Source organism: Malurus melanocephalus, unplaced genomic scaffold, assembly GCF_030028575.1.
Source record: "Malurus melanocephalus ecotype Western Australia unplaced genomic scaffold, MMel_1.1 scaffold_84, whole genome shotgun sequence".
Lineage (NCBI taxonomy): Eukaryota > Metazoa > Chordata > Aves > Passeriformes > Maluridae > Malurus > Malurus melanocephalus.
The window spans coordinates 486,976-505,078 of record NW_026623316.1 but is presented as its reverse complement, the minus strand read 5'-3'; the positions used below and the strand labels follow the sequence as shown (position 1 = coordinate 505,078).

The 18,103-nt window shown below is 39.2% G+C and overlaps 1 protein-coding gene across 5 annotated transcripts in view; it reads right to left on the bottom strand.

The window, feature by feature from the left end:
• SNCAIP (synuclein alpha interacting protein) overlaps positions 1-18,103 on the bottom strand; it is a 97,495-nt gene that overhangs the window by 9,706 nt on the left and 69,686 nt on the right. For 4 of the 5 annotated variants that reach the window (XM_057367747.1, XM_057367751.1, XM_057367749.1 and 1 more), the window contains exons 8-10: positions 15,132-15,301; positions 8,823-8,915; positions 5,307-6,372 (exon numbers count right to left, since the gene is read on the bottom strand). In XM_057367747.1, the coding sequence (XP_057223730.1) occupies positions 5,307-6,372; positions 8,823-8,915; positions 15,132-15,301 (1,329 nt within the window). Of the gene's footprint in view, positions 1-3,449; positions 3,521-5,306; positions 6,373-8,822; positions 8,916-15,131; positions 15,302-18,103 lie in introns of all 5 variants that reach the window. The other variant, XM_057367750.1, reaches the window with a different exon arrangement.

Here is an 18,103-nt window from a genome sequence, read left to right as displayed (position 1 = left end):
GCTGCTGCAAAGGACAGATACTAGAGTGAGAGCAAGAGTATGTGTATGAGGAAGTTTGCCTTTAACTCATGTATTGCTGAGCCTGATTCTTGTAAACCATAATAGCTTTATTTCAGTCTACAATCATCACAAAGAACAAAATATCCCCAAGAAACCTATACTTAGGGTGGTTAGGTGGTTACCTCAGGACTTAACATTAGCTGACCTCAAGGACAATAATTTTGGGTTCTAATAAGAAGGGCATCAGTGACCATTTAATTTTAAAACTTCCTTCATTCATCTAACTTACTCTGCCACACACCCAAGACAAGAGCAAGAGGTACAGCATTGAGCCAGGCAAGACAGACTTTGCAGGAATGAGTCTGAGGGGATAAAACAGAAGAACTCTTTGCTATACGTGCATTTTGGCATTTAACATGCATTGCTTTACTGAAGGATACTTTCTCAGGCTAAGGTTTACCTGCTGCATCAGCTCAGGTTTACAGAGCAGAAAGACCTGTGGGTGAGCCAGTCATGGAAAGGCTCACAAGGTACACCAAAGTCTCCATCTGGCAGCTCATTAAGCCCACCAAAGACTCAATCTAGCTCAGTTGCCACGTGACCTCAAAGAGGAAGTCTTTAGCTAATGCAGATGGCTCTTGGTGACAATACTGAACATGCCTCCTCACCCAGAGAAAATGTATTACTGATGCTGCTAATCAGTAAACAATATTCTAATTAAATTTCTAACATCTTCTTTGTCTGTATCACCACAGACACAGACACCCTCTCATGCAACAGGCAGTGATACATGATCATAACATTCACAAAAGAATAAATGTAAAATTTTTGAAACAAAGTCCAAGCTACTTTCAGATTGATGTTATACTCCACTAGTATGAATTGTTACTATTATGTTAGACATACAGATAAGCATCCTTTTTCTGGAGGATGTATTTGAAGTTGTAATTTATCCAGCATTAGGCCTGGCTGTAGGATACATATSAGGTCAGACCCATTTACTGTTTTAGAACCATGCCCAGTTTATTTTCTGACAGGAATCTGATGGTGGATTCTGCTGGTTGGCCCACGTGGAAAGCAATTTTTGCTGTTGATAACAGTAGCTAATAGAGGGGTTTATATTGATATGGTGAGTTACTGCTTGTTTTAATGGAATGCAGATCTCAGACGATTTAAAGTGTGGGAAAGAATTGTTCATTGGCATACATGTAAGATGGAAAAAGCCCTGCAAGTATTTGCTTGGAGTCATAATATGCAAAAACTAGCTAATCCTTCCAAAAGAGGAAAAAATATCCCAAACCATCTTGCACATCCAAAATTTCTTCCAAGGCTTTAAGAAAAATAGGGTGTATCCAGTTTTAAAAGGCCATTAAAAATGTAGCACAGTCCTTTACTATTAAACTGTGACCAGTTTGAAAAAGTAAACTACAAAGCCCTAATGTACTTGGATATTTTGCATGAAAAGAAAAAAAAAACAAGTGAAATTAACAGAAGCTGAAGAAAAAGAAGCTGGAAACTGGTTGGAAAGAATGTAATCTCACTGAAGGCAGATTTTGTAAAATGACTTCAGATTTCAGAAGTTGCTAATAAAATCCCTTGTTATAGGGGTGTAGTGTTAAAACAGGCTTAGCACAGTGTTCAGAAATATAACTGCCCTGAATAACATACTATAAAGGTTTAAAACACCAAAAATTGTGCTGTTTTCAAATTAAAAAAAAAAAATCAAAGTAGTTCTGAAATGATAATTACATAGTCTCCCCAACCATCCAGGGAAAATTCAAACAGTGTCCAGGGCCTTGTAGTGCACACAATGGTGATGCTCTTCTGAGATTTAAATTTCACAGCTACTGGGCGTCATACAGTTAATTAATGACAGATCCCCATTTTGCTATTTAAAAATAACAACAGATGATAAAAGTCATTACAAAGGCTGGCTTAGAAGCTCTGAGAACCTTCAGGTCTCTGTCACGACTTCTGAAAAGCACAGTACAACTTCCATTCTTACGTGATATTTGGAAATCTCATGCCACAGACTTTGGCACCCAGTTTTCCCACTTCCTGATCTGTGGGTATTGTAACAGCCTCCTCAGGCTGTGCCCTTTGTGCACTCTGCTCCTTGTTCCCACTCTCTGGCTCTCCATGTGTCCGTGGTCATGGGGGCAGCTTTGGGACAGGGTGCCGYGACCAGCAGCACCTGGAGGGATGGACAGCCAGGATTTTATGGCCAAGCCCAACCACCAGTCCAGCAGGTGACTCCACAGCCCTGCAGTGGCAGCCAGATTCTCCCAGGGGAAATGCCACATTGCCAGGGATTTCTCACACAGTTGCACAAGGCAAGTGCCAAATTACAACCACTGCCTACATCTGGGAGATGGCTCTAACATAAGGAGGAGATTAAAGGTTTTGCATTACTCTCAGATCCAGGCAGATGGATGTTTTGACTGGAAGCTGCCCACTGATGCTCCCTCAAACTGCTCCTATCCAGTTTTCTGCACCAGAGTTTGCCTCATTTTCAGGAGAGAATGAAACGTTTTGGAAATCTTTCTGGTTTCACATACACTGTGCCAATGGCTTTTGAACAAGACTCACATTTCCATTACTGAAATTAAGTTTTTAAGTATGGGAAGGTCCTGGCAATAGAAAATGAGTGAACAAACTCTTCTTCTTCCAYGTATTAGATATTTAGAAAACACTAACTTGAAAGTAATTTAGGCTCTTAAACTGCAGAATGACTAACATGAAGCTAACTTTACATCTCAGTTTAACAGAAAAAAGAAAAAATGATTTTGCGAGTGTTAAGARTTGAGTGAAAATGACAAGTAATTTTTAAAAAGCATTTGCTTATAAAATATACATTTTGTCAAGTGTTGTTTTTTCCAACATATCTTTATGGAATGTAGGGACTTTCCTCTCTCTGTATGAATAGACCTGATGGAACAYGTATAAATTAAGAAGTTTGAATAAAATCAGAGTTAATCAGACTTTTAAAAAACAGAAGGGAGAGTAAGAAAAATGTGTGAAAATAGAAGAGCACTTAGACTTAAAGTACAGCAATCTGCCTCATGTTCTCTGTATTCTCTATTTAGAGATGAACTGCGGTCTTTTTGCTCTTCTCATGAGAGGAAATTTAATTTCCATTCTCATCTGGTACTTGACTTTCATTCAACAGAGGCAGAATACTCAGCCAAAGTCTGCTATACACCCTGGTGGATTTATGAGCATGAATACTTTCTGTGCTTGCTTGGAACTGAAATCCTGTAGCTGGTTCAACATTGACATCAGCAGAAATCCATCATAAATTTCTGCTTTTCTAGGAATTTAGATGTTCATCACTTCTCTTCTTGCAAATCAGTCTATTCCAATGTTTCAGTAACAATGTTAACAAACACATAAAATTTGAGAAAAGAAAGCAGGAGAGATGCTAAATATTACCATGCATAAGCACATACCAAGCATAGTAACACAGAAGTTCTTCATTCAGCATGCTAGAAGAGAGACTGGTGTAGCTGAAGAAAGGATCCTAAGGAAGTACAACATCATATCAGTTAAGAGCGTGCACAGAGCTTCCCACATGCATAACATGGACATCTACTAGAACACGCAGTCATATAGCCACARTAACATTTTAACAGATCTCTTTTTGAGCCTGAATCTGTTACCTCTTGGAGATACGTGCTGTGGTTCTTTGGGATGGCATGAAAATTTATTCTTTCCACAGCTGTGATGTTGGCAGCAGAGACATGCAAACATGGCCTTTTCACAGAACAAGCATTGTACAGTGCAAGCATCAATACTGTTAGAATTACCTCACACAATTATTCAAATTTCTTAGGGAGCTACGAAAACTGCTCATGGCCTTGCAAACTATCAGAAAATCTTTGAAGACAGACTGTCTTTTCCCCTGTCAATATGAAATCTGAATCACTCATTAAAAAAAAAAGCTATCAAAAGCTATTGTGATATTGTATAGTTACTTCTATTGTAAACTGACTATTTGACTAGATGATACACGTCTTTAAAGACTCAAATCAGTAGCTCATATTGTGATTCTGAGTAAACTTTAACATATGAAGTCCCACTTCAATTTAGCCTATTAGGTCTCCTTTAAATTTTTAATTTAATTTCATTTAATTTCACAGTCTGCTATAGCACTACTGGTCCAACAGCACCCACTAATATGGACTTTTCACTATTTCTCAGTTCCCTCTTTCCACTGTTTCTTTTGCCTCCTCTTTGCCTAAGATTTTCCTGTGTTTTTCTCCCATTACCTTTTTACAGTATATAATTCACTATTCCTCCTCCTCCTCCTCCTATTGGCCTGTTTTATGTTTTCTTTTCATCTTGAAATTATTCTTTCACTTCATGTCTTTCCATACACCACTTCCCTCCCTCCCTGTTTTCCACAGAGGATTAAATCATCTACCATTCCCTCTCACTCACCTCTATTGTATCTCCAGATGCTCACACTTCTTCTCTCCACTCCACAAACACACTGCACTCACAGTATTCCCTACATCTGTCTCTTCAATACAGTTTCACAGAATTAAAGACCTTTGAGATCATCAAGTCCAGCCTATGGCTTAACACACTGAAAGATTCATTTGTTCAAAGTATTTTCTCCTTTCTTTTAAAAAGAGGATCAGCCTCTCAAGTGCAGATACCCCTCTTTCCCTAGGGGTCCCAGAAAGGGTACTCTGACCACTGCAGAGATGCGAGTTCTGGATCCAGTACATTTTGCTACAGGCCACCCACATGCTCTGACACAAGAAGATTCTGTGCTATGAGGAGAAGGAGGGCAAAGAAGACTTGCTGCTGACAGCTACAACACCCAGAGTCGGCTGTAGTTCTCAGAGAAGCAGGAAGGACCATTTCTGCTATTTTTCCTTGTTATATTTCTTATTCTGTTGGGCTCATCAATCTTGGCTATAGGACAGGACATGGCTAGTCATTCAGTTACTTACTCCTCAGAAATTCCATAGTTTCAAAACTGACATCCTCATCATATGTTTTGTCATTCAGTGCAACACCAAACATCATTTCTGCAGAGATGTGAGTCACACCTCTGTGGAAAGCTTTCAATACAGAATATGTGAATCAGCCCTAAGAGTACCGACTCTATACATAAGCAATACCCACCACATCTTGGAAAATTCTTCTGAAAACAAAAAGTGATGATATTTTTATAGGTCAAATACAATCAAGGATTTTTGTGAATTCTTTTGCTATAGAAAGACAGAAGGAAGAAGCTATGTATTATTTAATGAGACAAGAAAAAAGAAGGTCCCTCCTTCTTTCAGTACACTCACTGGTTTGTTTCTTCCTTTTGAGACAACTGCTGGATTTCCCTTGCTTTCTGTTGTCTTCCTTCCTAATGAGGTAAAAGGCAGCGTTGAGGAGGTTTTGATGAGGTTTSCTGTTTGACAGTTGTTGTTGTTATTTTGGTTGCCACTCAGTGTCTCCATTATGGACCGAAAGGTTCCAAAAGGCCTTTTCAGCTGATCCCCTGCATGCTCCCCAGAGCTGGCCGGAGCCCGTGTGAGTGCTTTGCTCCGGTCTTTATCTTTTTCCTCATTCAGTTCTGACTCTGCTAGTTCCACCTGCACCACAGGCTCCTCGAAAGTTACTCGAAGTTTCAAATTTTGAGAGGTTCTGCGCTTTGAAGATGGAGACTTGAGAGCGCTCTTAGGGCTGGTGGCAACCTTCTGTGCAATGGCACTGTCTGTGCCAGATGGAGAGTTGTCTCCACTAAACTGGTTCTGAGGCACGGTACCACTGGTCTGATATGGGGCTTCGTTATCTGGGTCGCTGCTCTCCGAAGTAGGGGAAGGACTGTGGCCATCCACAGACTTAGAGACCCTGATACCAAAAGGGAAGCGCCGTCCTGCGGTGGAAGTGTGCTTCTTAAGCATCATGTTCAAACTCTCTGTACTCTCAACACTCTCCACTATAGGCTGAGGTCTTGGTTTGTCAGTTCTTTTCACAGAGGTGTTCTTGTGGTCCTCAGAATTAGCTGAATCTGTATCAGATTCGCTGAGAGATCTCTGCATCAGTTGCCTCAGTCGAGCCAACTTCAACTCCCTTTTCTCTGGCAAAATCTTCTTCACRTTCTTGGAGGATGCATGAGCATCCTGAAATTCCAAAGTCAGCTTTTCCTGCATACAGACATTTTCAGAGATTTCCTTCCCCAACAACTGGCGCAAGATTTTATCTGAGTCCTCATCTTTTATCTTAGCTCGAGCACGACTGGAAGTTCCTAAGCTGCCAAGAATCTGAATCCCATCTTGGGTGTTCAATTTACTTTTTGGTGGAGACAATTCATCTGCTTCAGAAGGTTTCCACTGGGGTTTGCCAGAAGCGGGAGATGATGGCAAGCTGATAGAAAAAAAGAAGAAAATGTCACAGCAAAATTAAGGCACATCTAAAATGCAAAACTGTCATTTCCAATGCATGTGTCTGTCTCAGCTTATTGTTAATTATCCTTTTCATCACTACTCATATGGAATTCATTACTGTGATGCCACAAAGCTTRCACAGAGAAGGACAAAACTCTGCTTTTACTCCTATTTAGAACTTGAGTATCTTTGCTATCTCTAACAAAAAAAAAACCCTCCTTAAAATCAAAACTTAGAATGGTTATTCAAGCACCAAATATGACTTTATGAGGAGAGCTCTAGAGAAACTACTCCTGTTTGTGTGAGTTGGCATATTTTAGAAGGCAGAAACCCCCACAAAGCCAAATGCCTACTATCCAAGTCACATCATAACACAAAAGTAGCTTATTCTAAGTCCTGTTAAAATACCACCTCTTTGCACAGCAACRATTTCATAAATCTAAACTTCATCTGGTATTAATAATAACCTCAAAAGACCTTATAAAAAGTCAGGGCAATTTGCACTCAAAACCTTTTCATRTACAAAATACTGAAAAGCAAGAGAAAAGTGAAATGAATGTATTTCAATATTAACAGAACAATAAATTAAATTTAAAACTCCAACTGTTATACAGCAAAGAAACAGCAATTTCAAGAATGCCTAATCTGTGAAAAACGTAAATTGCAGAGACCTTTACCTTTGACATAAGCTAGAGCTCATAACATTTCACATTCTTACTTTAAATCACTTTTCCTCTAAGCAGGACAAGATGACAAAATTCAGGTTTGTGCGAGGCAAGCAAAGAACTTGTGCTTAGATGAGTCTAAGCATAGATGAGTCTCATAGTTCTCACAGTATACAAAATTCATATGCTCATACTAGCCACCTCATTTGCAATTAATTTTATGCCTTTTTTTCCTGTGGCAAACTTAAACAGATACAGAAGAATATGCATTTATCTAAAGCACACATGCCTAGTAAAAGGGATACATTCTCTTAGGTCTGCTACTGCCTCCTTGGATGATGAAAATATCTACAAGTGAGTTCTAGCTAGAAGAAAAAGTATTAGCCAACTGAGAAATCAAATAAATAGAGTGTTATTTTCAGACTTGCTCACTATGCTAAAATGACATTGAAGCCTACACTTTTACAGGAATAATGAATRATGAGACATCTGCTTGCACCTGATCTTATCTGATACTGAAAGTAAAACAGTCCTGGTCCTCACCAGAACTCAGATGAGAGACCACTTGGAAAGATCAGTCGGCAAAAATCACAGAAACCAAATGAGTTGGAAAACAGCTTTTGGTCCCATTGCCTTCCCTGTGGAGCTGGCAGACAGGGAAGACAACGACTGATAAAAAAAGGCAAAAAAAAAAATCTTTCCAGTGGGGTTTTGTACTCCAGCAGCATTTACAGACCTTTCCTAGCTGCAGTTCTTTACACAAATGCATCTCCAATCCTAATGTGTTTGTTATCTACAATTGYAACTGTTTACACTTGTCTGAAAGAGCCACACATGAAATTCAGGGACATGGAGCACTTGTACAGAAAAATGCCCAAGATTCTKTGAGAATCAAAATAAAGCAGTCACTAACCCTACAAGCTCACACTTGATGACCCACAGCGCTGATCATCAATGACTGCAGAAGCTTTTATGGCAGCTTTACAGTTTCACATATATGTAGGTCCCTAACAAATCTGAAACAAGGAGAAGAACGGTATATGTCTTATGGAGAGGAAAATAGATTAAAAAATAATGATAAACCAAGTTCTATTTGCATGTGAGTCACTTTAGTTCTCTCAAAGTCATCTTCAGATTGCTGTGAGACTAGTCATGCTTGTTTCCTCTGCTTCCGTGTATTACATTGTCAGAGAGATCCCGTCCTCAGTCTTTACCTTCCTCCTACTTCATGTTTGAAACTTAAATCATGTGGTTTTTTTCTATGTCTCTTGACAGGATACGTAACCAATACATAAAATTTCCAAGTTCTGACTTTTGCTATAAGCTACAGCAGGTAAAAGATTTAATGAGTATAAGGAGCCYTATTAATATGAAAGCAAGTTTTGTCAGTAACTGGTAACTTAAAACTTACTGCTAAAAGTAATGTATGATAGACCACTAAAAGGTCAAACTCTACAGCTTTTCTAGGGATTTCTATGCTTTTCTCCTGTTCATCTAATTAAAAATATATTACATTCCACTGTAAAACTGGTTTTCACTCTACTGGGAAGCCTGAACTATTTAGTTCATACACACAAATTTCCAGTATTATCAACATTACTCACTGACAAATTCCAGAAACCCAGCTTTGAGTCCACAAGATAAAACCCCCACATTTTCTTTACAGAATACATCTACCATTTAGCCAGATCACAGCTTTTCCTGATAACTGATATATTATGAAAATGTGCAAATCCAGGCTGCAGTACAGTTTCAGTCACCTTACCTTGGGGACGTGGGCAGTGACTTGCCCTCTGACCGCTGGGCTTCTAAAAGCTGCTGGAGTTGGTTCTGTAATGTCACACGTTCCACTGTCTGCCTGCAAGAAAATGTAAGACTGTTTACCTCAAATCGCAAAACTGGCTGCACAAGCAAGTTACAGGAAAACTGATATTATCCTTTCAACTTTGTAATAAAGGAAGACGTCCTCTTCACCCTTTATGWAGTGAATAGAGAATTACAAATATGAACATAGAGAGTTTGTACTTTTGTCTGAATTTATGTTGACATTTTGTCATCACTGTATAAGAACAACAGAGAACRCCTTACTTGTCAGATTATTTATTATACTTCATACAAGGACGAGTGTGTGATCATAAGCAGCAGTGAAAGGAAATGGAGTAACTCAGACACAAAAATATGGCAAATTTAGGGCCATTTGTTTCTTGCTTATGGAACAGAATAAAAAGTGCACACATTAAGCAGTCAATTCCTATATTCCGTGGATGGCCTTTATCAGCTGAGCAGCAGCTCAGGCAACTTCTCCCTTTCTATTCGCAAATGAACTCAGAGAGGAGGTTCTGCCCACTGGAAAGGATTGGTCCAAAATTCAGCTGCAGGACGGAGTTAGATATATGACTTCTGTGCCACATCTGCTTATTGCCCAGCCTTACCAAAGGTCCTACCTGTGCTCTGCATCTACCCTATCCCAGTGCTACACCTACTCCAGTTTATCACTTTCAGTGTGGTGTTGTAAATTACACTGTTTTGCAAATAACTTTAGAAAACAACACTTAGAAAACCTCAATAGTACCTAAAAACTGTTAGTAATATGAGTAGTGCCAATAGCAGAAACTCCATTTACCATTTGTCATGTGCAATGCCATCTGTTGTCCTGCAACATACTTATTTTCCTAGGAAGGACTCAGCTGAGCATTATAAATTGCAAATCCTCAGGCAGTTCTACCAGAATGACAGATCAATTYATGACAAAAAGGTCTTTTCCTTTTCCCTGCTCCCATGCAATTCAGACACCCCACTCTCACATCAAAACACCCCTTTAGCTTGTTGACCACCACAGATAACATTCAATCTTGTTTAGTGATCTGTAATTTCCAGTGAACATAAACACTGCACAGACAGAATTATTGCAAAAGTATAGAAAAAAAACAACTATAGAAAACAAGAGATTTAGAGCTTTTTACTACTGTTCATATGTTTTCACCTGAAACAGAACATTGGGTTTTATTCCCTGGTCCTGACGAAATGACCATGGGACAATGACTTTTTATCTGCTTCTCCCAGGCTCTGCTTCTGTTGCTGTCTAAGTAATATGTTTTTAGTATTTTCATTCTTGTTGGAGTTGCCAAACTAAGGCAGTCCTCTAYCAGCAAGCTGGACACTTTCCTAGCTCACATGCCATCAGCACAAGATTTAGCTGAGTTCCAAATGCAGTCTTTATAACTGGCAATGTCAAAGCCAGAAAGAATCCAGATCACTTTTTAGACTAGAGGTTGTACTTGCAGGGCTGGCAGAAAACAAATGTTTTACTTTCAATATATCAAAGTGAGTTTGAAAAGTGCTACAGAAATAAAGGTGTGATCTTGACATACTGCCTTGCCATCGCATTTTACGATATAGCCATGCTTTATGCAGATCCTTTATTTCTTTAATTTTCCATCTTCTTTCCTCTGGCCTACACATTACCTTAGACTATTCTAAAATTACTCCTACCATCTGTCAGCATTAGCTTATATTGCAAGTCCCCAGATACTTTTTCACAAGAGCCAGAGAAATTTTCATTTGCGATTAGGTGGTGATGCAAATTATCTGTTTTCTTTTCCTTTTATCTYTCCTTCGCTTTCTATTACTAAATATCTAAATAAAGCAGCTGGTTTTTATGTTTTTAGCTTCAATGGAAATCTCTGAYGCATTGTCTTCTTGAGTTAATGTTCTCATTCCACTTAACAATTTATTGTGCTAAAAGAGTTGAAGTTTACTTCCCTTTCATAGTTTAACTGGTTAGTGCATAAGTCACTGACACCCACACATCTTGCCAGCACTATCCTAAAGATAAATAACATACACATACATATTCCAAGATAACATTGGAAACAAGGKATCACAACTTCTTGGAATAGCAATATTGCAAAGTATTAAAGCCGGACTGATGTAGGAGACAAGATCATTGAAGCTTCAGGAGTAAGAGGGTACACTTATTTTATTATAATTGATGGCCAGATTCTGGGGGGTTTAGCTTAGACAATGTTCCCAGTGAGTAAATGTAAGGACCCTTCTGTGTCTCCTTAAACATCTGAGGAGCCCAAACATCTCCTTATGAAATCAGGGAAATCGGTAACTGCAGAGGCACTGAGCTCCACTGGAGTATMTCTCATAGCATGTTTTCTTATTTCTCCAATTTTTTTCAAATAATCCAAGAATGACTGCTCTACAAAGCAGAACACAAAATYGCTTAACTAAGTAAAAAAGAGGTGAACATTGTAAAGTTTATACTGGGTTTCTTACTATATGTCTATATAAAGTGTTCTACCACAAAAAAAAAAAACCCCACCCAGCTGAAAAACCCCAACTTGCACACACCTTACCATACCACTACAGAGACTTTTTTCTTCAACTATTTTTATAGCTATTCCTACGAAGTTCCAGGAAAATAATGGTTTCTTCCATTGGAACATAAAAAAGTGTCCACAAGAGAGAATATTAAATTATTTTCTCAACTTCATCTTTTGATTTATGGTTTGTTTTGATCAGTCTCAACAGAGATTTTGGTGTAATAGGATATCAAAAGAACCAGTAGGTGTCTCATTCATTAATTGATTTGCCCATCCAGGTCCATAAATGTAGGACAGCGCAATTTGGAAATGCAGGTCTGTTGTCAAGCAGCATTGCATAAGAAGTCTATGGAAACATTCACTTTATGCCATTAATTCTGACATGGTCTCTTCAGATCAGGAAAGCCCGAATAATACAAGTGATACAGCATAGGAATTTTCTACACTGGCAACCATGGCTTTTTTTAGGCAGGTGAAATCAGTGTGAGAATAACTAAGACTTTAAGACCTATGAARGCCTCAGGAGGTAAAATTAAAGCAAATTATTTTGTATAGACTCTGTTTGTATAGTATGACTCTATGTGTATTATTTTGTATAGTCTCTAAACTTTTGTSACTGTCCTAAGTATTCTGGTTAGGCAAGAAAGTCATACTGGATTGAAAAAAAATCTGTAATTAAGAGATTTAAAGCAAAGCTTGCATTTTGAAGCCAGTAACAGCAGATCTTTGTGGGCTACTTTCCTTTCTACCTATGGAAAGAATCGCTTGGATTTTTTTGCTTTTGGAGAAAACTCTCAAAYCTCTCATGAAGATTTGATGGAATCTTTGCAATCCCCACTTATTTCCTTCTTCCAAATATAAAGGCTTTTGTCCCTGAATGGAGACTTAGACCCAGCTCAGAATATTTTTCCATATTCCTTTGCATTTGTCATCTGTGTTGCTTTGGTTCCAAGAACTGAAAGATGCAAAGACTAGAAAAATATGATGTTACTGTTTTCTTTTTGTGTCTTCCATTCAGGAATGGCTCCAAATACCATGATGGATTGGAATAACTTCTCTCTAGAACTCCTCTGTGTTGCTTGATGACTGGAAGAACTCATAAAAAGGGAATGAAAGATGATAGATCCTTCTTTGTGTTAAAACATATGCAGATATACATCTTGATAAGTGCTCATCTAAGACAGTTCCTTCACTGCTTTTCTTCTTGCAGAATATAAACCATTCCAGTCTTCCTGCGGTTGTGGAAATAACRGTATCAGATGATGCTCTTATATTTCATTAATAAGGCACTCAAAATAAAGAGGATTGAATCATCAGCTCATGCTTATGGAAGCTGAGGGAAGTCTTGGAAGCACATACAGGCTTTCATTGTTGAATTCACTRTTCATGTAATCCATCATGATGCAATCATATCTCTTCTGTCTCCAGAACAATGCTCATTAACCCTGGGAGAAGTAGACAGAGAAAATCCAGGAAAGCCAGCTCAACTACCCAAGCTGGGAGTTATTCCTACATAACAGCTGAAGTGACTTGGACAGTAAACTTGGCTTCCATCTGTTGACATCTGGTGTCTTCAGGATCTTCAGAATAGTTTTCAGGATTTTTAGAGCAGCTGCAGCCAGTGGATTCCCCCGCTGTGATCAAGGTCCCCTTGACAAACAGCTCCACTTTAATGTACTTCATACCATCCTTGCATTTTAGGAAGGGTGAGGACTGCAAAACAGGGCAAGAGTTTTCTTCCATCACCCCTTCTGTCTCCTGAGCAAGAGCCTCTGAACATGGTCCATTGCATCTATCAATGCCTCCATTGCCTGAGGCTGCAGCCCAAACAGCCACGCAGAAGCTGCTCCTTCAAGCAGAAAATAGATTATTTGAATGCCTCAGTAAACTGCAAAGTGTCGCAAAAGAGACTTGCATATCATTGTAGAGGAGGGAGAAAAGGCTGCTGTTGCACTTACTGAAACTAATCTGAAGCCTAAAAAACAAGCTGCTGAAAGAAGCAGATTCAACGCAAACTGAAACAAGCAAAAAAAGCCATCAAGAGCTAGATAAGAATAATTTAAATTACTTCCTATGGATGCGGTCTGTGACACAATAGTGGGGATACATGGAAAAATGTTAATGCTTTTGTAATGAAGTCACAACTATTCTGTGAGAGTAGGCATCCTGCTGACTGATGTAACAACTCCTTTTTTTCTGTACAAGAGGTACAACTTATATCAAGTACAGCGTGAGAACTTGAAGAGAACTGAAACATGGGTATTCCGTGGCTGCCACTTCTACTTCCTGGTGTGTATGTTTTTTCTTTGTTTTTTTTTCTGCTGAATTATGGGAGAAATATATTTCATTATATATTGATATGAGTCAGACGTTAATGCTGTCTTCCAGGGAAATGCCTTATGTTTATTTGTTTTGCTTTATGTCAGTTGATTGGATATTTCAGCAAATGGACCAGCTACAATGAGATACRTTGACATATCCAGGGAACCTTCTCYGCCATTCTCAGGCTTCGCTCCAGACACCTTCCCTCCCCTCTTGTCATTGATGCGGGTTATCCCCAGTCTTTTCAGCAAGCCAACATGCAGCACACATCAGGGTTCATGTGTAGCGGTTTCTCTCTGTTGCTCCTTTTTCCCCCACTCATSCCTTTCGAGGGATGTACCTGTTCTACCACTAGGCACTCAATAGGTCACAGTCTCTTTGGGGTTTGCCTTCTCCACCATGGTGCACTTCCAGCTCCTCTGACCTTGCTGYTCCTTCTGATTATCACTCTTCTGCTCTCTTCTCCTCTCTGGCATTTTCTGCTCTTTTTTAGATATGTTTTCACAGAGGTGCTACCAGAATGACAGGTGGGGCTTAGCTGTGTCCTGAAGTGGGTCTGTTGCAGAGAGTTCTGTCCAGCAAAGGGAAGCCACTCACCTGCTCTCACCAAGGCCACTCTGCAGCTCCCCTGCTAGCAGAGTATTGTAATTGGTACTCAATGCAATTAACTGCACATTGCTTGCATAAAATGATACAGTTTCCTCAAAAAATGRGGTTATCAGAAGCTCTTTCCATGGATTGTGATAGCTGACAAGCTTAGGCCAGTGCTGATAGTTTCTAAGAGTCTTATGAGAATATTGACATGTTAAATCACAGCAACTGCACTCACAATTAGAGCAAGCAATCAGAATAATTTGTGTTTCAAAATAATAGGCTCTTCACAGAATCTTTAATAAAAACCATACCAAAATATTAAACCCAGTTCATATGAAGAAATACAGAACAGAAGATATTTCCTGAGTAACTATTGTAAGTCTTGGTGACCTTCCAAGTAAAAACATCTCCAACTACTATTTCAACTATTCCTCCCAACATCAACACCCAGCAGTGTAAGTGGGAAGAGCCACTCACTGTATAGAAGTGCATGCTATACGAACAGAAATGATGATCTGCAATGGTGTGATTGCAAAATATAAGTAAAGGGAAAAGGGACTGGATTGCTTCATACATACCGTTATCAGCTGCCACTCCCTTCATCTGTGTTCACAGCAAACTGCCACAAAAAGAACAGCTGAAAAACTGGGCTGATAAGGGTGAAGGGACAAATACTTGAGAGCAGGAAAGGGTGGAGAAATTAGATAGAAATCTGACTTGAAAATGTCATTTATCAGAAGAAAAAAACAGACACCGCTAATAGACTAAAGATGAAGTATGGTATTGTTTTAAGATCAYTCCATTCTTGCTAACAATGGAACACTTACTCCTTCAGCTGCTTAGTCAGCTTCACAACCTGAGAGGCCAGTGACATACATGTCTCCACAACTACCAAGTAGCGGGAGCACATGGTGTGCCCGTGTCGCTCCGCACTTTGTGAAGGTTTCTCTCCCACGTGGTTTTGCATGGTGACATTTGCTCCATATTCAACCAATGTCTGTAAAAACATGAAAGGGAACAGTGACATCTGTAATTGTAAGTCTCTCTGCTGTGACTTCTGATCAGGACAAGAATGGTTTGACACAAACCACTCCTAAATAAAATGCTTGAAAACATTAGTCTAAGCCAATAATTTTTAAAATTCAATCACTGACAAATCTGTATGCAGCTTGAATTCAAACCACATACTAATGAAATCTACCTCTCAGGTGACACGACAACATAGAAGAGCAAGCTGCAGTTCAGAAGAGCCATAAAAAGACTATATTTTATATATTTTTCCTTCCTCTCCTTTTGAAGTTCTACWCAATTAATTTATTTTCTGTTCATTTATTTGTAGAGCAGAACATCACTTGCAGCATTCACACAGTGAGTGGGACTRCCACATGAAAACAGGGGACTTTCATTTGGCCACCTATTGATTCTTTCCTGCAACACAGTAATAAACTTTTTCAGATGCACCTAACCATGCATTACAGAGCATTGTGATAACTTTACACATGGCAGACCTAGAAAAGAAGTCACAGGACATCTAGATAACATCAGGGTCCAGGGGAGTGTGAACACATTGCTCGCCAGTTTATAGTGGGTGCTGATGAACTGTAATGGCTTACCAGGTCTGTTCTTGGGATCTCCACACCGCAAGGTATTGCAACACACCCTTAGAATTTCATTTTAGCAATGTCTTCGCTACAGTATCTGCTAATTCTTTGTGTGGTTTAGCTATCCATTCTCTATCACAGCAGAATCCCTATGTTTAAAACACCCAGAAGGGCAGACCCAGTGTCCTGATTCCTCAACCAAGCAATGATGTGCCCCATGAAAGACAGGGCAAATAGGCACACATTTCATATTGCAGATACAGAACTGCACAATGACTTTATCAATCTGGTATTTTGGGGGTTTGGTCACTGTGGCTTTTTAATGCTGAGAGAAGTCTCATTGCTTTGCACTTACTTGGACAGTCCCTACTTTCTTGTGAAGACCCACTGAAATATARTGTCTTGTACTCTGATGCATATCCCTGTGTTACAAACAGAACCAGCAGGGAACGCTAGCTTGCTGCTGGAGAACCACGCAGGCTGTAAGCATGACATTTGAGTTACTGGAGACTAGAATAAACAGTGTTCTATGGGCAAAAGAAATTTTGTCAAACTTCTGTCAGACTGGTGTCCTCCTCAATAACTGAAGCAAGACTTGAGACCAAGYCTTCTTCCCTCTTTATGATCTGTTTGTGTTAGGAGCTATTTGAAATACTGGAGGAGGGAGAATGGAACCTAAATATTCTTAGCAATGCTTTGACACACACTGATTGCCCCCCCCCATCCCCCATCCCCTTTGGAAAACTGATCCTATACACTCAGAAACGACAGCATTATTAACTTTGTGCATACACATGCAGAAGAGGTTTTGCATGGGTGAGCTCTTGGTTGACTTATCCAAGAAGAGCTGGTAAACCACTGAGGATTGGAGTGACTTTGTTGACCACAAATAGCAGACACAGAGACCTCTGTATCTGCTGACAAAGAAGTGGAATGGGTGGTCTGTCTGTTCTGCTAAAACCACACAGAAAGGAAAGTTAGGAACCTTTGCACTGCATCTCATATCAACAGACTGGTCTTGATCCATCAAGAAAGAAATCAAAGGAGTGTTATGACCTTGCAGAAAGTAATCAAACAGTTTGAAACATGACAGGACTGTCATCTGCTCATAAACAGTGARTAAGAGGGCCAGAGAATCACCAACAGCCTGTGATTCTTCATTTTTTATGCTGCTGCTTATAGTTTCCCTGTTTCTTTAATCACTTCTTTCTTCTTACCAGATTATTCACTGCACATTCTTTTAAATTAGACTATAATATTACTGGGCACATGGCTTATTTTGTTTCACAGCACAACAAAATATCAACTACACTTAAGACTGCAAGGTGTTAGTGAAGTGATATTATTAACATTGCCTATTTTTATCACCACTACATATTTTCATGACTTATTTCTCATGGCCCCACTTCAACACAAAGCACTTGTTGAATTGCATATTTACCTAAAATAAAATAATCTTAGGAATTCTAGGCCATTTATTAAGGCTATTCTTCACAGGGAAACCAGGACTAGTCTCTTTTTTGCTTAATTTTATCTGTGAGAACAGCCTGCAGATGTCACTACTCTGCTCAAAATCATCTACACTCATTTCTCCTTCAAATGCATTGCACATCTTGATGAGGCACTGCTGAGATAGCAACCCTAAACACACACTCCACAGAAACCCTGAGCACACCCTTTACCACAACAGTCCTCCCCACTAGTAAATCATAAACTTGTCTTCATCCATTTTTTTCCAACTGATCACAGCAACTGGCCACAGGACAATAACCAACCCACCAGATACAGCGTGGATGTGACCATTTGTTGATTTCATTCTCCTATGAGCTTGTATAGGATCCAAAAAATACATCCCCTCAATAAGAAAATGCAGAGATAGTCATGTTCTCCAAATATATTTGACTGTCTTCAAGTCTGTTCATTCAGCTAAACCTGTTTTTCTTTTTTTATGATGCAATTCTCTCAAACTGGCTTTTATGGACTTATGTCTTCTTGGTGTCCAGACGTATAAATAGATTGCTATAACAATAATAAGCAGCTCTGCAGCTGTAGATTCAATGTAAAAGTGTACACAGACATACTTAGCTCTCTGAAGTGGTTAGCTAATTCAAATTCATTAACTGTATTTTTTTTAGCATTGGACTAATACAAGTGTTCTGTATTTGCAGTGGCCTGAAAGGTGATGTGGATCARTTCAT